Source organism: Pistacia vera, unplaced genomic scaffold, assembly GCF_008641045.1.
Source record: "Pistacia vera cultivar Batoury unplaced genomic scaffold, PisVer_v2 Contig469, whole genome shotgun sequence".
Lineage (NCBI taxonomy): Eukaryota > Viridiplantae > Streptophyta > Magnoliopsida > Sapindales > Anacardiaceae > Pistacia > Pistacia vera.
Window position 1 is genome coordinate 396,717 of NW_022196300.1, and position 27,452 is coordinate 424,168.

The window sequence follows — 27,452 nt, forward strand, 5'->3', positions numbered from 1 at the left end:
GCGATTACAAAGTGACAATGGTGGCGAATACTGTTCCACCATTTTTAAACAATTCTGAGTAATAATGGGATCTTTCATCAGCTCTCTTGTCCGCATACCTCTCACACACCGGTCTTGCCGAGAGAACATCTCATTAAGTTGAAATGGACTCACTTTCCTTGCGCAATCTGGCTTACCTAAGAAATTTTGGGTTGATGCTTTCTTAACTTCAATTTTTATCATTAACGATTGCCCACTAAAGTTCTTAATTTTTCTTCACCCTTTAATGTCTATTCATCTTCCTCCAGATTTTAGTTATTTTTGTTTCTTGGGTGTCATGTCTTTCCATGTCTTCGACCTTAATGCCTAATACCTCTCGTACCGTAGCACACCATGCATTTTCATTGGTTATTGTTCTAATCAGAAGGATTTCGATGCTATGATCCTTCCCTCCGACGTGTGTATATTTCCAGAATGTGATCTTTGATGAGTAGTGTTCCTGCTGTGGTACAATCTCTTATCATGGACTCTACAGCACGTTCCCTCAACAGGTAATTCTCCACCCTTACTTCCTTTTCCACTTTTACCATTTTTCCCTCATCTTGTCCTTCCACTTCAATTTCACCACCCCACACTACTCCTAAATTCCTACTGACCATGACTTCTCCATTCCACCAGACACTCTACCAGACATTGCCTCTCCTATTTCCTCTTCTCCGACAACATCCTTGAGCCCCCACCTATTGCTCCTACCGTGCAGCCCCTTCTTTTCACGTTGTCACTAGATCACAAACTGGTCAACTTAACCCCGCACATACCCTGATTTTCATCTCTATTACTCACACGTCACCCCCTGGAGTTTTGCATGCAGTGTGTTATTTCTAAGCCCAGTTCCTATGCTCAAGCTACTGCTATACCTGAATGGCATTCAGCTATGGAGTCTGAATTCCAACTTTGTTGAAGAATCAAACCTAGACTTTATGTCCTCGTCCACCTGGAAAAAATGTTGTTCCGAGTAAATGGGTTTTTTAAATCCAAACGCAGACCAGATGGAAGTATTGAAAGACTTAAAGCACGACTGTTACAGTTGTTTATCTCCAGCGTGGTGTATTGATTTCTTTGACACATTCAGCCCAGTTATTAAACCTTCCACAGTTCGCATGGAACTCTCCCTTGCTATCTCATTTAATTGGACATTCACAACTAGATGTGTCCAACGCTTTCCTTCATGGATTTTGGATGAGGAAGTTTATATCTCAACCTAAAGGTTTTGAAGATCCTACCAATCCACAGTTTGTGTGTAGTTGCATAAATCTATTCATGGATTAAAACAAGCTCCTCGGGCTTGGATTCGCTTATCCACTACCCTTTTATCTCTCGGTTTGTAAGCTCTCAGGTTGATCCCTCTCTGTTCACTATCACCGTGACTCTAAACATGCCTTTCTGCTAGTTTACGTGGACGGCATTCTTTGACATCTAATGTTCGGTTTTTTTATTGATGAGCTGATCTCTAATCTTCAGTTGGACTTGCTATGAAGGACCTTGGGCAGTTATCATACTTCCTAGGTATTAAAGCTACTCGTGATTCTTCTGGTTTACATCTTCGCAGACAGATATATTATTGATCTCTTGGATCGTGTCAATCTCACTAGCATACGTCCTTATCGTGCCTATGTGTTTTCGGGTACTAAGCTATCCAAATTCGATGGAACCCCCTGCTTGATCCTTCCGAATATCGTCACACAGTCGGTGCCTTACAATATGTAACTCTCACTTGCCTAATATTGCCTACTCCATGAATCAACTTTGCCAACATATTCAAGCCCCAACTACAGCTCATTGGACTACGCCAAGCGTGTCCTACGTTACCTGAAAATACTTTGGACTTTGGCCTTTTTCAGACTTGGTTCTTTCTCCATTAACACATATTGTGACTTGGATTGGGCCGATGATCCCGATGATAGACGTTCAATGTGTGGCTTGGCTTTTTTGTTGGTCCCAATCTTATCTCGTATCGGCAAAGAAACAACCAGCGGTTCTAAACAAGCACTAAGGCTGAATATAGATGTCTGGCTCTAGTTACAGCTAAAGTGTATTGGCTACGTTGCTGTTATGTGAACTGGAAATTTCTCTTGATTCACCTCCTATTATCTGGTGTGATAACATTAGTGCCTTTGCACTTGCCTCCAATCCTATTTTTCATGCATTTCTAAGCATATCGAGGTGGACTACCATTTTGTGCGTGAAAGTCGCACACCGAGACATCATTTGGAGCATATTTCAACTTCTATTTTGCCTGCAGATATTTTCCACCAAAGGCATACAACTGATAGATTTTGTTTCCTTCGTGACAAACTGGCTATCTGCGATCTTCCGGCCAGTTTGTGGGGGAATGTTAGTGATACGAGATGATCATTCAAATAGTCAAAAACTCAAAGCCAAGTCAGTGAGCCGCGTTTCTGTAAACCAGTGAACTGCATATCATCTATCTTATATTGATGTTTGTAATATATGTTTATCTCTTGTACAACCTTATATTGAATGTTTGTAATCTATGTTTATCTCTTGTAACAACCTTAGATTTTCTGCGGTTTTGATCTCATCTGATGTAATTACTCTGGTAAATATACACTATACTCTATATCTGGTAAGTCTTTCCAGAACATTTTTGGTTTCTTTCAATAGCAGCCAACAAATTCTTTCTCCATTGAATAAACTGTATGAGGTGTTAATTTTATCTCCTTTAGAGTGGTAGAGTCACTTACTTATCTATTGTTTAATGTGAGGTGATTATTTCAAGGTTAAGGCACTTATTATTATTATTTTATTCCCTGTAAGTTGTTTATTTATTTATCATTCTACTATTCTTCTTCTCCTCCTCCAAAGGTTTGTTTATCTTATTATATATCAGTTTTGGGTTTAAAAATGCCTAATTTCATGGGCTTATGGTCCAAAGGTGTTGGGCAGACCACAGCCCACTTAGATATATAGAATGGTTATTTAGCACAACACCAAGGCCCATTTGGTCTAAATTATAGCGACTAATGATAATTTTATAAACTAATTATCTACAAATATAATAAATATAATTTTAAAATTTTTTCTTTCATTTACAAGAAAGGAGAAATTCCAAATAAAAATAGAAGTTACTAATTGCATTAAATGATGGTAATTTATTTAATAAACAAATGCACCAAAATTAAGTCTTATCCTTAATGAATAATCTTCTAGTAAATGCCATCTTACATGAACAAGTCAATTAATTTTAAACTACCTTACGGATCTCCTATAACAAATTTAGGATCACATTTTGAACATAAAGAAAATTAGAAGCCTATAAAATAGGCTTAATTAAGTTACCCCATTTAATATATAGTCTCATACAATAACTTAAATCTCATATGTAGAATTGTCTATGCACTTATTTAGAACTTGAATATATATATATATCATATTTGAGTTTTTTTTTTTTTTTTAAAACCCTCCTTTAAGAAATCATTTAGTCACACTCTCACTTAAAATGGACCGAATTATCATATTTGGATACCATATTCAAATCAAGTAGGAATTCTTGACATACTCGATTATCATATATTATCTAGTATATGGATGTCAACACTCCTCTAGGCTTTAGTATATTGAGTGGTCAAACACTCTTTCTAGTACTTATTTGACCGTAGATCTGTATACTCTACGCACTAATTATCTTACAATAAATCACTTATTAATTGAATACTTATATTTCAAGTGTATCAAATTTGTCCAGATATAATAAGAAAAATACAAGATATATTATTTTTCAAAAAAATCAATCCCAATACGATTACCAATACTATTAATGAATTAAAAAAGAATGACGAATGGCACTATTATGATGAAATAGAGCAAAGTTTGAAGATATTTTGCTTTAGGAATTTTCTAAACCAACGAAGCAAGCACATCTCTCTTATTACTCTTTTATATGTCTTTCCTTTGTTACTTTTTGTTAAACACTTCCTCTTATATATCCACCTCTGAAAGGATAGAAGAATCTTCTTCTACAAGCTCAAGAAAACTAACAAAGTAGAGAAAGAAAACAGAGAGCATAAAACTGAAAAACTGAATAATCTTTTTCTAACTAACAATACAAGATACACGTGATGTGCTTATAAGCAACATAGCATGACCAAGAGTAAACGACATCGTTTTTACATAAGCTTTCCTCATTTGTTAATTTCCACTTTTGTCCTTCATTATATCAGTCCCCCATAAACCAAACATTCTTTACTTCTCCTCTTATCTTCATATTCCCTCTTCATCGACACCTCATGACTTTCTTCACTTCTCATCTGCAGTTATTCTTGACAACAACTTTAACTGACTTCTTTCTCATTAGTTTTTTTTTTTTTTTCCTCTCCTACTAATTCTGCGACTTTAATAACGAATTGCAATGAGCTGGTGAAGCGAACAACAACAGCGAACTGATGAATCTACAACTTTTAATAACGAATCTACAACGAGTTGATGAAGTTAGTGAGCTAATGAAGCGAACAATGGCTGATGAAGCGAATAACAGCAGCGAACTGATGACAAACAAGACAATAGCTTTTAACCATTACAAAACCACCGTTGCTTGTAAGTGACTTATGAAAATTACAAAAAAACTGAAGCGAACAACAACTTTCTCAAATCTCCAGCAAACAGCAATTTTTCCTGATTTCTTTCTCCACCACACACACTTTAACTGACTTTTCTCATTATTTTTTCTCTTCTACTAATCTACAACTTTTAACTTTTTCCTTAGCCACTGAAATCTATGTCCAGACAAGGGCTTTTTTAAGATATCTGCTAGTTTGATATTCAGTACCCACATACTGCACACTAATTCTTTATCAGCAACCAACTCTCAGACGTAATGCACACTATTTCAATGTGCTTCGTTCTTGCATGGAAGACAGGGTTTGTGACAAAGCCCCTGCACTCATGTTGTCACCCACAGAATAGCTTGAGTGTGTTTTCATTCCTAGTTCTGTAAAATTTTGAATCCAAACCATTTAGTGGCGGCTTGACACAAAGACCTGTACTCTACTTCAGTAGATGACAGAGAGACCACCTTTTGTTTTCTTGAACTCCACTGGATCAATTTCCTCCCAGAAAGATTCCATACCCACTGGTTGATTTCCTATCGTTAGTGTCACTGGCCCAATCTGCATCAGCATATCCTTCAGAATAAATCTTTTATCTCTGGTGAATAACAACCTATGAATGGTCCCTTGATGTACTAAAGTACTCTATTACAAGTTGACCATGAGCAACCATGGGAGTCGCAAAAACTGACTAAGTTTGTTTACAGCAAATGCTATATCTGGTCTAGACAAGTTAAGTACTGCAGCCCCCACACCTTTCTATAGAGAGAAGGTTGATCAAATACTTCATCATCCTCTTTACTGAGTTTTGTTCCGAGCCATAGAGTCTGACAAGGTTTTGAATCTGCCATGCCAACTTTGTTTGCAGCTCATAGTATACCTGGTTTGCTGTTAGAGCAGTGAGGAATAATTTCTAGTCACTTCAAACCAAGAAAATAGTTAAGAGACCCCAATTTTTGAGAGCAAATTGTCTATTCAAATCTATCACAATTTGCTTAATAAGATGATTACATTCCAGTGAGAAGGATATCTCTACATACACCAGCAATAAATGACTTGAGCTTCTCTTTTGAAGTAACACTAACATCAATAGCAAATTCTCAAAACCCCAAGACAGTATACACTCTTCAACTTGTCGAACCAAGCTCTAGGAGCTTGTTTCAAGCCATACAAGGCTTTATGTAACTTACAAACATGCTTTGGTAAATGTGGATCACAAAACCTTCGGGTTGATACATGTAAACAGTCTCAGTTAGCTCACCATTAAGAAAGGCGTTGTTGATATCGATTTGTTGGATATCCCATTGATGATAAACTGCCAAGGATAGCATGCTCTTTGGTGGCAGCTTTGATAACAAGTGAAAAAGTCTCAAAAATTCAAGCCTGGTGTTTGTTGAAATCCCTTTGCAACAAGCCTTGCTTTATACCTTTGCAAAGATCCATCATAATTCAGTTTGGTCTTAAAAACCCAGTTGTTGTTTATTACATTCATTCTAGGCATACAAGGCACCAGTTCCCAAGTCGATTGTTCATAATGCATTATATTCTATCAACATTGCATCTTTCCAGTCTAGTGTATTTAAGGCTTCAGTTGCAAATTTAGGCTTAACTAAGATTGTCTGACTGGATAAATAGGCACAAGGATTGGATGAATTCGACTGCTTTTGAACCTGGTCACCATCAGATGAGTGTTCTGAGTATTCTGAGTTTGGAACTTAGGAAAACATAAATCAACTTCCAACTGAATTCCTGATGCTCAGAAGAAGATATGTACTCTGTAGGTGTTGTGCATCTATCAGGTGGTTGATTAGCAGACTGATTTCTTTGTAACCTGGGTCCTAGAAGAGATACAATTGAAGAAGGTATGACAGGTGACATATATGCTGAGCAGAGATTGGTTCACATGCAGTAGGTTGAGTTCTTTGTAACCTGGAATCTGAGAGAGGCACTGCAGTTGAAACATTTTGCTGAGCTAGCTGATGGATTTGTATGATTGTGTAGGAGGACCTCACGGGATTGATAATCTGGAGCTTGGACTGTACACAGCTTGTTGAACTAGAACCTAGAAAATGCACTCCAGTTGAAGCATTTTGTTGAGCTGCAGATGGTTTGTATGATTGTGTAGAGAGGACCTCACTGGTGATTGAGAATTAGGAGCTTGGACTGCACACAACTTAGTTAAACTGGAATCTAGAAAATGCACTCAAATGAAGTATTTTGCTGAGCTGCAGGCGCTGATGCAGATGGATCTTATGATGGTGTAAAGAGGATCTTTAGTGATTGATAATTCGGAGCTGACCTGCACAAACTCAGGGGAACTTGTAGTTATGTATCTGAAGAATAGATAGAATAGTTTAGAAGCTGCCAAGAACTTTGAAAGATGGGAGCATTGTCAGTCCAGCAACCTTACTACCTCACATGAAACATTCTTGAAATCATTTTTAAATGGAAATCAACTATTGAACTTGGCTTGCTTGACAATATACAACTTACTAGATGAGGACATACACTTATAGCCTTTATGAACTAGGCTATAACCCAGAAAAACACACTTCTCTATGGTAAACAAATTTTTGCTTCTGATATGGTCTAATGAGGGGTAACAACAGCAGCCAAACACCTTTAGATCATTATAGTTTGGTTCTTGACCATAACAATGTAAATGGAATTGAATAATCAAGAAGTTGAGGGTAGTCTATTCAACAAGTAACCTGCAGTACTAAGGACTGCCACAAGAAATGAAGTGGCATAGCTCATGTGCAAGAAAGATAGTCCAAACTCAGTAATGGCTCTATGTTTCCTTTCTACCTGACATTTTGCTGGTGTAGATAGGGCATGGATTCTAAGAATATGCCAGGTTGGTCTAGATATTTGGAAAATATCCTAAACTCACCTCACCAATCTGTTTGCAAACATTTAAGCTTTAATTCAGCTGTTTTTCAACCAAACAATGAAACTTGTAAAGATGGGAAATGCTTCAGATTTAGCTTTCATGGGTATCCACCCTAATCTGTTGTAGTATCCACAATATGTTAATAGCGAAAAACTTCAGAAGATTTAACGGCAAGTCCCCATAGATCAGAGTAACTAATTCAAGTGGAGCTTGTGAATGAGAATAATATAGGAAATTGTGCTTGTTGCATTTTACCATATTGACAAGCCTCACAAAAAGGTATTTTATGCCAAGTAATTGGATACTTCAGCTTATTCAACACACTTTTAAACTCTTTTCTTGAGGGTGTCCTAACCTAACATGCCATAGCAGGTAGTACTAAGCTTTGCATCTAATACGGGATGAACGAAGTACAATTATTTGCTGCTAAAACAGAGTTAAAACTAGAAGATCCAGCTTTTGAACCGAAACTTTATTTCCTTCAGCATTAAGTGGAGAGCAGAAAGCTGGAACTGCATATGAGGACGATGGATGCATAGCTGCATCAAGAGATCCAAAAGATGGTAGAGACATGCAACTGGTACAGCCCATCTTCTAGACTCCCTTGTAAAGTATGTCTTTAGTTGTTTTGTCCTTTATAAAGCAATGTGCAGCATGAAATTCAACAATACATCATTATCCTTCGTTATTTTGAAATGCTCAGAGATTTTTGGCTATACAAGGGACACACAACATATTTCTCAAACTCAACACCTTAGAAGAGAAATCAGAAGGTTAAATTTAATACTTGTATGTAATGGGAACTGTATGTCCATTACCAACCTGAACTTGAGTATCTCCTTGATAAGCTTAGGAAGAGCATGTTCTGAGGGTTTGCCGTCTATGATTTGTACTCTAAGTCTACAACCAGGTCCTATCATTTAAGTGTGAGGAGTGGCAGATGCAAATAAGGATCCTTGGTCAGATAGACCTATGACTTGGATTAGAGTTTACTCTGTTCCCAGTAAATGGAGTTGTCAGGGATGATTGAGGCACATTATACTATTGTGATAAAAGTGAAACATACTGTGGTGAAGTAGCACTAACTGAAGTATAAGATGATTAAACCTGAGGAGTGTTTGATTGAGGTGTTGTGTGGTCGAAGTTAAATGCAGGTCTTTGGTTAGACTAGTCCTATGATGAGTAGGAAATGGGCCGGAGGCATGACTCTTGCTGCCATTAGTCTTGGGTCGAAGCATCAGTGTAACTAGGATTTTGGTGTTGGTTGGGTTAACAGGAAGTGAGCCAACAATCTGTATATTCATGATTAACCGTTGAGAACAGTGAAGAGCATAATGGCCGTCTTCCTACATACTTGGCATCAGTTTAGAACGAAAATAGCCTCAACCTTTGCCTCGCCTCTTTGCATCTTAAGACAAACATCACATTCCAGGATAATGAGAAAATCCCCCATCAGGAGAACCATTTTGTGAGTCAAGTACTGAGAATGAACATACTGAGAAGAATCGATATTCATGTGAAATATATATCTACCATTAGGATGGCCAGTGCTTGAGGTCAAGTACTGGAGCAGGAGGATAGGCAGGTTGAACACTTGAATTCTCAAATGGATGATGCATTTATTGGTACAGATGCCGTTATATTCCCATTCTTGTCTAGACTTATTTAACAGCAGTTTCACTCTGCTTTGTAGCAAGTAATGTTGAAGCTAAGTGATCGAAAGATTAGAGTACACATATGTTATCTTTCAAGTCGGATTTCATGCTTATGAAGAAGGAATTGAGCTTCCTATAGAGTAACTTGACTACTTGTTGCAACTAAGTTGGCTACAACAGCATCATATTCAGGTCCTAGCCGTCTATTATGTACAATAATAGTTCTTCATCACTGATTAAGACTCCACTGTCACTAACTCATCACCAAGTTCTTTTATTTTCAATACATACTCTTTATAGTAAGTGCATCTTTCTTAGTACTTTGTAAAGACTTCTCAAATGTAAAGTTCGAGCCTTAAAGGCTGAATGAAAGTGTAGTTCATGTGTATTCCAGATATCATAAGTAGTAATACATTTCCTAACAAGACGAAAAATGGACTCAGAATATTAGAATTTAACCAGCTCACTAAGAACTGATCAGTTCGTTGCACAAGAAAAGTAGTTAGGGTTATCTCTTTCTTTGGTTGCTCAGATCCATCTGTCTTGTCCATTATAAACATCGAAGGACAAACTTTCTCTCCCTTGATATGGCCTTCAAGTCCATGGCCAATGAGAGCTGGAAGAATTTGAGACTTCCAGTAATTATAATTTTTGTCACTCAACTTGACAGAGATTAAGGAAGTGTTGGCAGTGTAATTGGATTCTCCATTTGAACTGAGGTATTTTCCATCCGTTTTTCACAGAGAGGTTTTCGCAAACAGAGCTTGAATTGAACAGAAAACTAGAAAGTCGAAAAACACAGGACCAACTTTTCCAACACGTGTGTCTAAGGCTCTGATACCATGAAAGATGAAGAGAATCTTCTTCTACAACTTAAGAAAACTAACAAAGCAAAGAAAGAAAAATAGAGAGCACAAAACTGAAAAACCTGAATATTTCTTTTTCTAACTAACTTACAAGATACACGTGATGTCTTATAAGTAAACTAGCATGACAAGAGTAAACGACATCGTTTTTACAATCATCTTTTCTCTTTAGTTAATTTCCACTTTTGTCCTTCATTCTATCATCTCTCCTGGGTTTGCTTCTGATTTCAATTTTGTATCTAGTTTGTTTTGTTTTGCTTATATCCGATAGATCTACCTGTGTTGTGTGATCTAATTGATTGATTCATTTGGGGGATTTGTTAGTTTGTTGTTGTGATAAGATTATGTGTTGACTTGCTTTTAAACTAATCATCAATTGAAACTAAGTAGATCATTAAGATTTTCGTTGTGGATAATTTCATCATTTCATGGTTGTTTGTGTTGATGCGTGATTCTAACACCAACTAATCGACATGTGCGCCACGTTGAGTGTCAAGAGACACACATGATTATGGATAGAAAAGGCAAATGAATGCAATGGGAGCTTTTAAAGTGGTTCGGATGCTAAGTTAGTAAGTCCTATCCACTGATTTGTATTAGTATATGTGGGTCAGGTCGTAACGCGGACTGACTTACAAATGATTAGGAAAGTAAATACAAAGTTTTCAAAAAAGAGAGAGAGTCCTTCTATAAATGCGAATCCCCTTAATGAGGGTCTTCTTCCTTTTATAACCAGATGAAGCGTGTAATCATCATTAAATCCATGGGTTGGTGTGAGTGTCAGGACATAATCCGGCTTTACGTCCCATTGCCCTCTTTCCAAGCTGATTTCCCGCATTTATTGCAGGGAAATGGACATGTGGAGCTCCATAGCGTTTGGCAGACCTGACGTGCGCTTACCATTCTGACGGGAGCAGGTCACGCTTCACCACGTACTTCCCACGTCAGCCCTGGTTTTCCAGGCATAACAGAAGTCCCCTAGTTTTTAAGGTTTGAGGATCTAACCTTGGACTATGTCATGCCGCGATTGAAGGTTCTGGTATTTCGACCTGAATGGAAGAACTCGGACGGGGCCTTTTGCGAACACGACCCCGCCACAATCTTTGCCCAAACGACCTGACAATCATCATCCTAGCGACCTGGATTCATCGGACATTCTTTACCATGCCTTAGGTTTGGAGATTCAATAACCTGTTTCCCGCTGTCAGGCGCTCTGCACGTGTTAAAGCGTCTGGCAGCGCATTAATGCGTTGTATGCTGACCCGTGTGTTTTTACAGCATTATTGCACGACACATCTGAACAATGACCCTCATCACAACATTGAATGCACGTGGGGCGCATTTATTGCGGAGAGAGAGAAAAGGCTGTCGTTTCGATTCCGAAGGGTGGTAACCGTCGGTTCGCAGTCAATATAAAGCCCAGATTTTCAGATGATGCCACCAGAATCCCTTCTACCTCGAGTGAAAATCTTTGCAAACCGAAGCTCTTCTTTCCAATTAGTATCTCTCCGGCATCCAAACAAGATCCGTCCTCAGTTACGCGCCCTAGAAGGTAAGTCCCTTTTCCTTCTTCCTCTCTCTTCTTTTTTTTTTGTTTGGTTGGCGGGCAATGGCGTTGGGTCACCTGTGTTTCATCAGAGACGCAATGCTGTTGTCGATTCGAGCCGTGGATGGCGGCTCAAGTTACTGTTAGGGTTTAAGGAATTTGTCCCATGCCACCGCCGGAACATATGTGAAGGCTAAAATGACCTGTCTGTCGGTGTTGCAGACTCTGGATGGAACTGTCAATGTCTAGACCCGAGGAAGGAGTCAGTTCGTCTTCGCGGGATGTTCCCGTGGACGCATCCCTTGACGTCTCGCGTTCTCACCCGAGAAGAGTTCGATAGGATAAAAGACAGTTCGACGTCTGCGTAGAGGTTGTTCCTCGACAACACCCGGTCGTCGCGAAATCCTTCTGATGCCCTGGCTACGATCTCTGAGAGATCTTCAGGGTGGAGGGATGATTCCTTTCCATCCCTTCATTAGGTCGGCCCTGGATTACTTCGGGATCGCACCGATACAATTGACGCCAACGCGTATTCATCGCCATCACGATGTACATCGCGTGCCGCAAGTAGCCTGGGCGAGCTACAGCGGTGGAGCTCGGTATCGCCTACTATCTCAAAAGATAGGACAAGGATTCCTATTACTTGTCTCGGCGCCTCCATCGCCGAAGGATACATAGCATCCAACAACGCGGGGGCCTATGAGACAAAGTTCTTCTGTTTTTGCTATGACGCCATTGCCGCTTTCAAAAACCAAGTAGGTTCTTCTTGCTAGGTTCATTATCTGTTCGCTTGCTTTATCATAACGACCTACCTTCTTTTGCAGTTACAAGATGACAGCCAAGACCTGCTTGATGACTCGAACAGGCTCGTGTCTTTTGGAGTCCTTCCGGGAAGCCGGACACAAGGAAGCTCGTGACAACCGCAAACTTGCGGAAGTACGGTTTAATCAGTAACAATGCATCTTTGGAGCCCCTAGAAGGTAAGTCACACTAATTCTGTTTTGGTCGCAGAATAAATTTAGTTTACTAATGTACTTGCATCAGCGACCATGCTGCGAAAGAGTCCGAGCAGCCCGGCGAGCACCCTTCGTCTTCCCTCGATCGAGGAGGGAAAGGCGGCCGAAGCTACTCGTCCCATAACGGCACACTGGTGCGAGCAGCCGCGCCTTCCCGCCCAGTCCTGTGCAGAACGACCAGGATAGAACATGTCTCTCAGCCACCCACCTACTCGCCCAAGGCGGAAGGCTCCGGCCGAAGTCGAAGAAGAGAAAGCAAATTCAAGTCAACGAGTCAGAGACCGAATCTGAGGAAGAACCCTTGAGGTCGCGACAGACTCAAGAAGGAGGTCAGCAAAAACCCGTGGACGAGACGATCACTGCCGACAGGCGAAGGGCACGCCAGTGCTAAACTCGTTGGGAGCCTGCCCGATACCTGCAATCGTAGTCTATTCTCTGCTCGAGTGTGGGCTATCAGAGTCATATGATGAGTTCGCCGATACGAGCGACGACCTGATGACCATGTCGTTTCAGCATCTAAGCAAGGTAATGAACTGCTCTTAAAGTTTGTCCGCCGTTTTCATTCTAACTCACTTCTTGCTCGCAAGCTTTGCTTGCATGAGGATGTCTATGGCGAAGACTCGGCTGGGGGCGCGAAGGGCAAGCGCCTAAAGGAGGAGGTCGCGAACTCAAATGAGCTTAGAGTCCTTTGAAGCAGAAAGAATGCAAGCATTCGAAGTTGCGAACAGGTACTTAACCAAAAGGATGCGCGTTTGCGGATAGTGGACTTCCAAGCGGAGCTTGAACGACGTCGAGGAGTAAGGAGCTTCAGAGGACAACCGCTAAGCTCTCTAAGGGGTCGGAGAGAAGGACCAGGAGCTCCGGACGACCTCCATAGGGCTTAGCGAGCTGAACAAGAAAGGGAAGCTTCCGAAAAGGAAAGGCTTGCTCTCGAGACTGAACTCCAGGAGAGTCGGGAAAGAATTGCTTCACGTGACTGAAGAAATACGGATCCAGTCAGGGAGATCGAGGATAAGGCCGCCGACTGGGCAACTGGGTCCATTTATAGCCTGCGACCAAACCTAGATATGATATTTCTGACCTCCCAGAGGGTGGCAAGAGGCCTGTGCGATCTTGGCAGAGGAAGACAATCAACAGTAACGGCCACCCAACATCCGACCGGCAGAGGGTTCGGGTCTTGCTTCGAAGGGTCCCCCCGACCGCCATAAGCATGAGTCTGACTCCATTGGAATAGGTCTTAATTTTTGTTGTAAATAAATGAAAATACATTTTGCTTTCAATTGCTGTTCGCTTTTCATACATAAGGGCAGTTTACAATTCAATTTTACATAGCAATATTACATGCGAATTGTTACAAAACAAGAATAAATGCGACTATTTCAGCGAACAAAATAAATGTGAACTGTTTCAGCGAACAGAATGAATGCGAACTGTTTAAGCGAACAGGATATACTTTACACAAAGAGAACAACAAAATCAAAAACTGATCTATATGAGAGCTGAGTTCGGGATTACTGATAGTATGGTCGAGGTGCTCGGCATTCCAAGCTCGGGGTACTTTGGAACCGTTCAACCCTTTTGAATGGTAAGTCCCTGGTCGAATCACCTTGTCGACCCGATACGGTCCTTCCCAGTTAGGTTCTAGTACCCCCGCACTTGGCTCCCTGGTCCCAAGGAGAACTTCCTTTAACACAAGGTCTCCGACCTGGAAGTCTCTTCGCTTGACCTTGAATCGAAGAATCTCTTCGCACGCTGCTGGTAGGCTGCTATCCTCGCGGAGCCTTGCTGCGTTGCTCTTCAACGAGATCCAAACTTGCCTCATAATGCTTCGTTTCACACCTCTTGTAGCAGTCTCTCCGAGAACCAATTCCCACCTCACAGGAATCTTGCTTCGCAGCCATAGCTAGCGAAAAAGGGGTTTCTGAGGTGGAGGTTCTTGGGTTGTCCTGTAAGCCAATAAGACTTCGGGGAGATCGTCACCCCAATTTCCTTGGCTGCCCCAAGTTGGCCTTTAGAGTGTGCTTGATGGTCTTGTTGACAGCTTCAACTTGGCCATTTGCTTGTGGTCTAGCGACTGAGGCGAATTTTTTATGGATGCCCAGCACGTCGCAGAACTGCTTGAACTCCTCGTTATCGAATTGCTTCCCATTATCCGAGATGAAGGTGTGGGGATTCCGTAGCGGCATACTATGTTCTTGAAAACGAAGTCTTTCAGCTTTTTGGTCATGATCGCGCTAGCGGTTCAGCTTTGACCCATTTTGTGAATATCTAACCGCGACCACGCATACTTGACCCCTCCCTCCAACTGGCATGGCAATAAGGTCGATCCCCACATGGGAAATGGTCAGGGCTAGACATCGTTATCAGCTCGTGCGAGGGGCTCGCGGATGTTCGTGAACCGCGCACTTATCACATGTCTTGACAAAATTGTGCGTATCTTCTTGGATCTGGGCCAATAATATCCCTGACGACAACCTTGTTCGCAAGAGATCGAGCTGCTGTGTGATTACCGTAGATCCCTTCCTGAATTTCCCTCAGACGTAGTTTGCTTCTTCACTGGTTACACACGGAGAGAAGGGCACTGAATCCTCTCCTGTATAGCGGTCCCAAATGATGTGTAACGAGCAGATCTTGCTCGCAGGACCCTTGCCTCGACCTGTCGCTTGGCAAGGTCCCATCCTTGAGGTACTGGAAAATGGGAGTCATCCAGGAATCCGGTTGAGTCACATTTACACCTGTTCGGCTGAGCTGATAGTTGAGCAGATCGAGAAGAAACAGGAATGTTGTCTGAGCCTCTGAATCCAACGTGAGGCTATCTTTGCTAGGGCTGTCCGCTATAGAATTGCTATCTCTGGGGATCTGAGTGATTTCAAAGCGTTTAAACGACTTAAGAGCGGTCTTAGCTTCTTTCAGGTAGCGGACCATGTTCTCTTCCTTAGCTTGGTATTCCCCTAAAATTTGTTGACGACCAGCATGGAGTCGCTGTAAATCTATCGCGGTTGCACCCATTCTTTGGCAAGTCGCAACCCAGCAAGTAGGGCTTCATACTCAGCCTTATTGTTGGTCCGCCTTAAACCAATCGGAGATATACCATGAATTCGAGCCCCCTTGGGGCTTACAAGGGGAAGACCCGCACTGGCTCTTTTGTTCTGGACCCATTGACGTAGAGGTTCCAGGTCGACAATTTTGAATCTTTCCTGCACGACTTCGCTAGGTTGTTGGCTCGCTTAGGAGATAGGAAAATTCTGAGATGAATGTCTGCAACACTTGCCCTTTAATGGTCGACCTGAGCTTGTAGTTCAGGTCGAACTGGCTTATTCCATGGCCCATTTGAGCATTTTACCCAAGGCTCTGGTTTCTAGAGGACCTGCCTGAGGGGGTAATTAGTCATTACGGGGATCGTATGGGTTGTGGAAGTAAGGTCGCAGCTTTTTTGATGCGATTAGCAGAGCAAAGGCTACTCGCTCCATTTCCGGATACAGCTCGGCATCCGACAGGCACTTCTCACATAATACACTAGTCATTACGCCTTTTCCCTCTTCCTACCAGAGCTGCACTGACCGCGAACTGAGATACCAGTTAGATGAGCAGGATTTCCTGTGGAAGAGTCTTAGATAGGGAGAGGTGGCTTCCCGAGGTGTTTCTTTTATACTCTGAAAACGCCTGTTCGTATTTGGGAGTCCATTTAACTCTTATTGCCCTTCAGAACATTGAAAAATGGCAAGTAACGGTCTGTTAGCCTTGATATGAAGCGACTAAGTGCCGCTATTCGCCCATTTAGACTCATGACCTGTTTCTTGCTAGTCGGGCTCTCCATATCGAGCAGAGCTTGGACTTCTCGGGTTTATTTCTATGCCCGCTGAACTTTCTGACGATACCCGGAACGAACACTTGAAAGGGTTCAGCTTCATTCTGTACAGTCAGGAATGTCAAACATCTCAGCGAGATGTGCAGTTCTACGACCTGGATTTGACCAGCATGTCGTCCACAAGACCTCCATTGTCTTTCCGATCTTCGGAGAACATTCGATTAACCAACCTCTGATAGGTCGCGCCCACGTTCTTGAGGCCGAAAGGCATAACTTTGACAGTACACGCCCCCGTCAGTATTGAAGGACGTATGCTCCTCGTCTGGCCCATACATCAGGATTTGATTGTATCCCGGTATGCATCCAGGAAGCTTCAGCTCGTGCCCCGAGGTGGCATCAACGAGCTGGTCGATTCTCGATAGAGGGAAGCTGTCTTTTGGGCAAGCCTTGTTGAATCGCTGAAGTCAACGCAGGTCCGCCACTTACCGTTTGGTTTCTTTACCAGGACCGGTTGGCAACCCAAGTCGGGATAGGGCCTCTCGGATGGACCCATTTCGGAGGAGGCTTTCCACTTCTGATTTAGTGCAGCGTACCGCTTCGGATCCTGCTCTTCTTTTCTGGCGAATCGGTTTGGCCTCATTGTTGACGTTTAATGCATGGCAAATGATGTCCGAGCTGATCCGACCATATCTGCATACGACCAGGCAAACACGTCAATATTTCCCTTAAGAAGCTTATCAGTTCGAACGCGCGCGGGTTGGACAGCTTCCAATCCTTAATACTCGGCTCGACTCTTTTGGATCAACCGAAATTTCGGTCAGATCCTCAACTTGACCGCTAGGAGGGATTTTCTGGATTCGTGGATCTATGTTATCCTCCGCTGGACCAGGTTGTTTCGATCTGGCTGATCGCCATAGCCTGGTGAGGCACACATCGAAAATACCCTTTCCCTTGCCTACCATCTCACCGCTTTTACGTAGCATTCGCGAGACACGCTTTGTGATCCGCTCACTTCCCCTATCCCGGTTGGAGTGGGGAACTTCATCTTGATGTGATATATGGAAGTGACTGCCTTGAAGCTCCTCACAGAGGTCGCCCCAAGATTCCATTAAGCCGATGGGCAGTCCACGCCCAAAAATTCGTAACCCTAGTCACCTCGTCGTAGTCGCCGAGCGTGGCTGGTAGCTGATTGTTCCTTTGGGGATCAAGTGGTCCCCCTGTAAAACCGTAAAGAGGTATCGAGGCGGGCTTCAGGTTAGCTTCATCTAGGTTCATTCTATCGAAAGCGGTCTGAACAGATGTTTCACAGTGCTTTCCGTGTCCACAAGCATTCTGCACATTATGGCACCCTATCAAGGGCGTGATCACTAGGGCATCCTCGTAAGGATTGTGCAAGCGAGCTGCTTCCTTTTCGTAGAAGGTGATCGGTTCCTCCTTTCGAGCCTTTGGCGGTCGCTGTGAAGTGTTAATTACCCTTTCGGGTCTGATATGCTTCGCGAGCTACCTTTCCTGCGCACCTCGAATGTTTTTTCGCGAGGTGCGGCCCCCAAGAGTAAGTTAACACACTATACCCACTGCGATCACACGACGCTTTTTCTTCTGCTGCCCCTCGGTTCCTTTTGGAGAGTCATCAATATCTCTTTGAAGTGCCCTTTTCTTGATGACTCCTCGTTGCCTGCTTTAGAGCTCGGCATCATCGTGTGAGGCCCATTATCCCGATGGAAACGGCAGTTTTTTTGCTGTTCCTGGCCGTAGCAAGGGTTTTCATCGGTTCCGTTCACCGAGCAGGCTAGCCTTCTCATTTATCAGGATTGCAGATATGGACACGTCAGCGGAGTGTATTGAGCTCTGTCCTGGTCGCGACGAGGAACATGAGCATAGGACTCTTGTGCTGTGGGGTTTCTTCCTTTTCGCTGATCATCAATGTCTCCTTTGCGATCAGCTCTCCTATTTTTTCCCCGACCAGACATACTGCTTGAAGTATCGTGATCGCGACGGCAGAGTGCCGCCATTGAATTCTCTATTCCGAGATATTTTCTGCAAGGTTATAAAATCTGGTAAGGGAAACATCGTCCTTAGCCTGCAGTTCTTTCCACAGGTCGGTTCGCGGGCGAACTCTGGCTATTTAAGTGTTCGGATGGACTCTTCTGGGGCATGAGCCACCTTGCTGATTCCCTGTGGAAACGGTCGATATAGAGTTGCAGGGATTTGTCTTTTTCTTGCCTTATGTTGCTGAGTATCCAAAGGCATCGAAAACTTCTGATTAGCTTGGAAATGCCATAGGAACGTCATGCTCATCTGAGGCCACGAATTGATCGATTCCGCTGGACGACCTTAACCACCGCTTGGCGGAGAGAAGTCGCGCCGGTCAACCACGGCATTTGTAAGGTCCAAAACACTGGTGGAGCTCTATCAGTCGTTGAACTTATACAAATGATCCTGTGGGTCATGGTTCCCACAAACGGTCACATGTCGGCATTCTGAACCTAGTGGGAGTGGAGCACTAGCACTTCGAGGGAGAAAGGATGTAGGGCGACCTGGGCCTGTTCTTTTTGCTGCTCCCTTACCTGTCCAGAGCTTGCTGTAGCTCCTCAATTTGTGGTAACGGAGCCAATTAGGGATTGCTTTCACACCCATGCGAGTCCGGCCTTCGCGATTACGGTTTAGTAAAGTCCCGGAGTCAGATTCTCCTTCCTCGGCTGGCATTTCCGGTTCGCACTCGACACACGCTGACTAGAGGCGTGTGAAGGCGATCGATTGTGGGCATTTTACGACACTCGCATGTACGAACCGCCCCGCGAGATGTGGGGACCACCGCACGATTGCGATCGGGATGTTCTATAGCGGTGATAGGAATCGCGGCCTGACCACCTTTGTTTGGGTTCACTTGCGACGTGGCTGGGACAGCTCGGATTCACTTTTTCGCCGAGTCTCAGCTTTGCCAGCACCCTGCTCGGGGCACGGTTTTGTGTTCGCTGGTCCTTGGGAGCCCGTAGCTTACTTTTGCAACTTGCTTACCCTTACGTCTACGCCGCTGCAGTGCTCCGGCACGGGCTTTTCCTTTGCCGCGCTTTCACAGCGACCTGTAGGCATTTTTGGTGGTATCACTGCCCACTGTTGTAGATGACAGCCTTGGTCCAAACGTCCAGCCTCTGGTTAACCGTTTGGAGAGAGTATTGTCGAACCTCTCCAGGTATTCTGATGGTGGGGTCAAGCCGCGAAGCTGCCGGATCCCCCGTAGCATTTTTTCGAAACTGGATTATCCTGGAAGGGGTACCCCCTGGGTTAAGGGGACTCCCTCAAGACGCTTTAGGCTTGCTCAGGTTCAGATTGGCAGGCCGTTCATTGCTATAGAACCAGTAGTTTGAAGATTCTCTGATGAAGGATGAACAATAATCAGCCCTTCCTCTACGCCAAACTGTTGATGCGTGATTCTAACACCAACTAATCGACACGTGCGCCAAGTTTGATTGGTCAAGAGACACACGTGATTATGGATAGAAAATGTAAATGAATGCAATGGGAGCTTTTAAAGTGGTTCGTTGCTAAGGTAGCAAGTCCTACGTCCCACTGATTTATATTAGTATAGTGGGTCAGGTCACAATAGCGGACTGACTTACTAATGATTAGGAAAAGCAATACAAAGTTTTCAAAAGAGAGAGAGAGTCCTTCTGTAATGGTCGAATCCCCTTAATGAAGGGGTCTTCTTCCTTTTATACCAGATGAAGGCGTTAATCATCATTAAATCCATGGGTTGGTGTGAGTGTCAGTGACATAATCTGGCTTTACGTCCCATTGCCCCTTCAAGCTGATTTCACGCAATTTATTGAAGGGAATGGACACGTGGGAGCTCATAGCCTTTGACAGACCTGACGCGCCTTACCCATTCTGACGGGAGTAGGTCACACTTCACCACGTGACTTCCCACGCAGCCCTTGGTTTTCCAGCCATAACAGTGTGTTTAGCTGATAATTTCCGAGGGAATAAAGCACTGATTTCCTTTTGATTTCGAAGATTGTAGGGTTTTGCAGTGTCTCAAGTTTTGAACTTGAGTTCGTTCGTTGGGGTTTGTGGATTGTGGCAGTATGATTTTTTGTTGCGGTGGGACGGTTAGAATTGATGTATGCCTTTTTGTTGGCTGTAGTTTTCCTTCCCTCACTGAATATAGAGTAATACCAAAAAAGCCCTGTATTTTTATATTCCCAATTATTATTATTATTTTTCTACTTTTTGCCTAATCAAATAGTGGTATTATTGCTTGAATGCTTTAGAAACCAAAGATAGATATCATTGTATATAGTTTTTGAGACTAGGCATAAAGTAACATTTGGAGACTATGGATAAATGACAAATTTATTGTACATATATGAATCCGACAATGCTTTTATGTTTTTTTTTAGTATAGAGCCTTTTGAAAAATAATAATAATAATAATAATAAAGACTTGAATCTCTTTTGATACAACATGTTCTCATGAGATACTCGATTCAAGAATTAAGAAGTGGAAGAATATATATCTTACCCTTTATCCTAACTCCTTATCTGTGTTTGTAGTAATGGTTGAAATGGTAACTTTTGTCTTATAAAAAGGTTCTGAAATAAAATGTAACCTTTGGCTTATAAGAAAGTGTTTTGTGAAACTAACGATAATGTACTCTTTTTTTCTAGTTTGTGTTATTTTTTTATTAAATTTAGTCTTAAGCCGGTTTTTCTACTTTTTGTTTTCAGTGTTTAATTTTCTAACTTTTTTTGATTTATTTTTTTAATTATTTAATTCAAACCCTTTTTTCATTTATTTACTAGCTTTCAATTTTATTTTATAATTTTATCAATTTAGATTTAGTAACTATAACTAAAATTTGCAAGAAAGGGTTTGTTGAATGACAAAGGATATATAAAGAGATAAACAATCAAATTGTAAGAATTGAGAATTAAATTACATTGCCTTTCATGTCAATTGATAAATAATTATACTAGCTACTACGATTTACTAATCAACGTATAACCTTAAGCATAGTACAGATATTATACGCATAGTATGGTCCTATGTATTTTAAAAATCGTTAGTAAGCTGATTAGTAAACTTCATTAGTACGCATAGCTACCTATTGATAAATACTTACAGTGATGAAATAATAATGAAGAAATAATTAAACAATTTGTCCCTTTCTAATCAGAATTTTTATAATTTGATGTGATTTATCTAAATGAACCACACAATCTAGAGGGGTGAATCAAATAAATCTGGAGGGCCCCAATAATTTACCTAAAATACACATAAGTACTTTAGAATCCAATTTTTTAAAATTTTGGGTGCCACCCAAGGGAGGTCAGCCATTGGCCACTTATGTGGGCTAATCTCTTCGAAATTGGTCAATGGCTGAAAACGTGGATTTTCAATGCAAGAAATTTTTGGGACGCTTGGTTTGACTTGATTAAGAATTCCAATCTTACAAGTTAATCCCAATTTCTTATTTGTTACAATGCAAGAAAATGCTGTCTCACTAACAACATGGATTAAATTTTTTTTTTTTTTTTTCAAATTTGTCTCGTTTACTGGAGAGATAAATAATTCAATATTCATGATGATTTTTAATTGATTCTTTTTTATTTTAATAAACTGATTGATCATGATATCGAACATTGATCCCAATCACTTCAATTCTAGATAACTATAAACAGAAAAATAATTATATATAGCAACACTTTGAAAAATATTAGATTTATAAACCAATAAATATGCTAGGCTTATTCATGAACTTACTACCTCTGTAAATATAAAACATAGTAAGGGTACCATAAGTATAGTACGAATCCATATGTAATTTTAACAAGTGATTAGACGGTTATAAGTTTCGTGAGTAAACATAACATTTTGTTAAAACACAGCTACCACTAAGCAAAATTTTGGCCGAGGTTAAGTATCATATTAGTTTCAAATGAACCTTTTACATATATCCATACCACAATTTGTTTTTAGCATAGATACAATATTTGGCCGACTTTGTGAAGAAGTAGGGTGTCACATTTTTAGGTCAGGTCTAGATAGATAGACCATTTAAAACAACCATTTCGATATCAAATTATTTTTAGAAGCCAGAATCTGGTCACTATTGTCTGGATTCCAACAACTATTAATTAATTTCTAACTTGAATGTTTTATATATTAACTAGAGAACATACTACAAGAAATATTATTCATCTTAATGTAATTTAAAAAATATTATATAATCTGAATTATTATACAATTAAATATTTGTCCATCACTAAACTTTTCTCTTCTAAGAAATTTCCTTGGAACTCTCAGTAATTTCAACAAAATTAAACCTCATACATAAAGTTTTAAATTCTCATGATTAACTTGACGAATACTTGCAAAGAGGTCTACTACCAATGAGGACACCATCACCTCGCAATTAATTTTTATTTGATCCACACATTAAAGTAGCAACCAGATTGTTAGTATCCTACACCCTGATACTATCATAACTACGATTTGATACAGGTCATCAACAATACGTATCAGAGAGTGTATCTTAAACCTTTCGATAGTTGATATGTATCCCACGATACGATACGTGTCCGTTCATATCCTTAAAATATCGATATAAATTGATACGACCTTATAATTTGGGCCAAAGGTCCAAAAAGAAAATCAGTCGAAACCGAGTCAACCCAACCCGATTCACTAAAACCTATCCATATTACCCATTTGCATGAAGAAAGTGAAGAGGAATATGTATTGCCATTATACATGATAATAATAATATAAGTAATAGATAGAGATATTGACTTGATCTTGAATTTGTGATTATTTTGTATGTAATACCGTAATATAAGTCAATATATTACAAAATTCTTCAATTAATCTAGGGATGATTTAATTTTAGAAAATTTTGATTATTTTATTAATATTTTTAAAAAGGCTTATCTTACGATACGATACGCGGTACACATATTCAAAAAATTAGATTTTCTAACACGATACGATAACGATTTGATAAATATGGAGCAACTTAGTCGTCTTTATCTAACTCGCAGGTCAATTCCAAAGGTAAAGGATTTTGATTAGTTTTCTATTGTAATTCTTTAAGTTTGAGTTTATATGCTTTCATGTGGTATGTAAGTTTTATGTCAATCACATTAAATTATTGTCTCTTTTCCATAATTAGTGATTTCTCAACATTATTAATTTTAATGTATTGAATTAAATTTATAAATAGAATCCTTATATTGTGGAATACGTTGCTAAATTTTAGGATTGTTTAGTAAGTGTAAAACCAGGTTTGCACTCAGCTGAGCTGAGCTTTACATTTGTCCAATTTAAAAGGCTGGGTTTTTATAGGCTTGCCCATTTGGAAAATTATCTTTGGCCTTGTCTTTAAGCTAAATTCCAAATTTCACCCTCTCTCTCTTGACTTTTTAAATTTAACAACCTCCAATTCCAATTTATTAATTATTAAATATATTAGGAAATTTTCGTTATTTTTAAAATCTGAAGAAGAACAATTCAATAATAAAATATAGTTATATTATATGTATTCAGTATTCTTAATTGACCAATATGAATTAATTATCAATGCAATTTCACTGTGAATTCTAACAAAATATTTGATAATTTAAGAGTTATAAGGAAATATTTGTGAAATTATAGTTATTTCTATTGATTTATTAGACTCAATACGAACTTGATCTACTAATTCAATATTCTAATATTATATTACTTTTAATTAAGGTTAAGTCACCACTCTCATGTTTATATCTAACGTTAGTCCATTTCAAACATAAAGTATTTTCCTTTTCTTTCCATTGCAAAATCGTTGTGTCTCATCATTTTCTATAGATTCTTAATTATGCTTTAATTTCCACCTTTATTTGCTTTTAATGTAGTCGCCACTTTTCTCCGTTTGTCAAAAGTTTAGAACTATTAAGTCCCCCCTTCTTGGTACGTGATTCATTTTCAGGGTTATCTCATAGAAAAAACCAAATTCTCTTTCCATCGCAAACATACCATAAACTTTCCTTTCTTTCCATTACAAATCTGTGCTCATCCTTTTCTTAAGATTCTTATTATGCTTTTAATTTGTTGGTAAAATGTAGAATGTCAAACAATGCACACAAGAATGCCAAACAAGTTGCAGTCCGTTTGAGGGAAAGGTTGGTAAAGTGTAGAAAGTGCAGACTCTAGCAAGTTGCAGTCTCGGTTGAGACCAAGTGTTAAATAATCTGTATAACTAACTAAGTGTTGGTACTTAAGTTAGTTGTTACTGAGGTTAAATGTATGTTGTCAGTTACAACTCGGTTAACCAAGCACTATAAAAGTGCTTCTACAAGATTCTCTTTTCAAAAATAAGCAAAAAACGCATTCCCGAATCAGCTTCTTCTGTCTCTTTTCTATTTTTCGTTTCTTCCTGCTTCTATTGAAACTTCACATGGTATCAGAGCCATCGACTAGCCGTAGTATGGTTGATCTGACACAATTTCTTCATCACAAAACAACTCAAACCCAAAGTGATTACGGAGTCAATCAATTTCGTAAATCCACATTCAATGTCCTTCATCCCTCCCTGCTATTTCCCCCAAATTACTAGGTAAACTATAGGTTTTGGAAATCTCAATCCTCTTGCAGTTGGATCTCATCAGATTTAGAGGAACAACTCACCGAATTGATTGCTGTCCAGCTCAATTTGTCAAAGTTCAAGCTGAGGAGCTATGGTTCAACAGAAAAGACTAATCCGAGAATACAATCAGTGGAAGAGACAAAGCTTTTGGTAGGTAGCTGGTTTTGAGCTCAATTTCAGAGTCTATGTCGTGTAATCTCAAATGTCAGTTTTTCTGCGATATTTGGTTGACTCTAAAAAAGAGTTTATCACATAATCAGAACAAGAATGTGCATGTTAAAACTACTACAAAACACTAAAAAGAAAACCTCAAGTATCCATGAATATTTGTCAAAATGAAAAGCTGCTGAGAATTTGACAGCAAATGGGATACACATTACTGATGAAAATTGTTGATAACTACATTCTGGATGGTCTCATCAATATGATGCGTGGTTGTCACTTTACACACCCCTGAGTCTAAGCTTGATCCACTTACAGTACAGAAACTCAAATAATCTTACAAAAGTTTGAGCTCAAGTTAGAGAAAGCAAATCTCATGATGACTCGTCATCAATAATGAGTTTCATGGAAGTTCAGTTCATCTTGCAAACGTATCACACATCTGACAACAAAAATCATCAGCATACATAACTTAACTCAATCTGGATAGACCCATGGACACCTTCATTTGCTGGTCAATCCCCTACTTTTCAGACATCAATGTATCCTTCTCCAAGTCTGTTCCTGAACCACTCAATTTGCTCCACAGATCATTTTTAATCCACCAATTACTGGTGGTAGAGCAGAGGCAGAGGAGCATGTAGAGAAGTTTTTTTGTCAGTCTATGGTAAGACTAGACATTTGGCACTGAATGCTATACACAATTGATGTTAATTTTACTGGGGAAGTTGCTTCTTTGGCAGAACCAACTTTGTGCAAAATATCCTAGACCTCCAACATTGTTTCCAGCCTCAAGCATCGTTTCAAGGAACAAATTTCTGTTTCAGTATTTCCCACAGACTGCTCTTGGACATATGAATGCTCCAAACAACTGCACCTAGTTCCCAACTTCGTCCTATTCTATACTGACCACAACATTCTTCTCAGAACCATTTCTCCTATGCATCTGCTTCTTTTTGGGACTGCCTCAATCACATCCAGGAACTCAGGTGGTACACCTAGTACTAATAATCAAGTGTTTCTATCTAAACACAACCGCCAAAATATCAAGTATCATGGAAACCACTATATTGCACACAATCCACCAGTTCAGGACTCCTCTTGGTACTGGATTCTGGTGCCACAGACCATGTCACACCACACCTGTCTCAGCTAACTCTGAACTCCAGTTATACCGCAATGAGCACTCCAAGTTGGAACGGTGAGCTTTTCCCTATATCTCATATACAGTCTTGCTTTTACTTGCCATCCTAAAATTCCAGATCACTGTATCTCAAAAATGTGTTTGTGTGCCACATATTACTAAGAATTTGTTAAGCCATATCTAACTTTACTAGGAGAATAATGTTATAGTTGAATTTTTGCTGATTGTTTATGGTAAAGGCAACAATCCAAAACTGTCTTCTCCAAGGAAGCTTAAGGCTGCCTATCCCAACTTCAAATTCCATGTCTCCTTCTCTTTCAACATCAAAATCTGCCTCTTGCTTCTTCAAAGTCTTCAGGCTCAGCTTTGCACTCTTACTACTGCCTAAACAACCCTTATCATCATTCATTCATGTATGTTTTCAATTCTGACAATGAATGAAGCTGTTCTAAAACTTTTGATAATCACAATGTTTGACATACTGTTCCTACTTTTGTACCACATGTATGAAGCTACTATTGTAATAAAAAGTGCATTGTTCCAAGCTTTACCAGCTGAAAAAACTAGTGACTATTGTGGTACAGAAGATTGGTCACCCCAATACCACAAATTCTTGCAAAAATTTTACTTTCTCTGCAAATAAATCCCAAAGTTAAGACATCTTAATTTTTGCACAGCATGCCATTTGGCAACACTGCACCAGTCCACCTTTCCCAAATCTAGCTCTAGAGCTTCCAAACCTTGAATTATCCATTAGACCTTTGGGGTCCCTCCCTGTTCCATCCCTGAAGGAGTTCAAGTATTACATCCAGTTTTTTAGATGATTATAGTAGGTTCACTTGTGTTTCCTTTAGAAGTTAAATCTTGAAACCCAAAGAATCTTTAAATATTCCATAAGTTGGTTGAAAGACAGTTCAGTACTCCCTCTAAAGTTGTCCAAACTATTGGGGTGGTGAGTACCGCAGCCTAGTCCTGTTACTTCCTTGCTCATGGTATTCTTTTTCGTACCATGTCCCTACACTCACCAACAAAATGGATGAGTGGGAAAGGAAACATCGTCAAATAGTTGAACAAGGTCTCACATTGTTAGCCCAAGCTAGTATGCCTTAAAACACTAGTGGTTTGGCTTTTCAAACA

At 40.3% G+C, this 27,452-nt stretch overlaps 1 protein-coding gene across 1 annotated transcript in view; it reads left to right on the plus strand.

Moving 5' to 3' along the window:
- The first annotated feature begins 4,511 nt into the window (after positions 1-4,511).
- LOC116145884 overlaps positions 4,512-27,452 on the plus strand; it is a 37,690-nt gene continuing 14,749 nt past the window's right edge. The window contains exons 1-4 of the mRNA XM_031431319.1: positions 4,512-4,593; positions 7,983-8,077; positions 12,044-12,319; positions 12,430-12,544. Coding sequence (XP_031287179.1) covers positions 4,512-4,593; positions 7,983-8,077; positions 12,044-12,319; positions 12,430-12,544 — 568 coding nt within the window. The remainder of the gene's footprint in view (positions 4,594-7,982; positions 8,078-12,043; positions 12,320-12,429; positions 12,545-27,452) is intronic.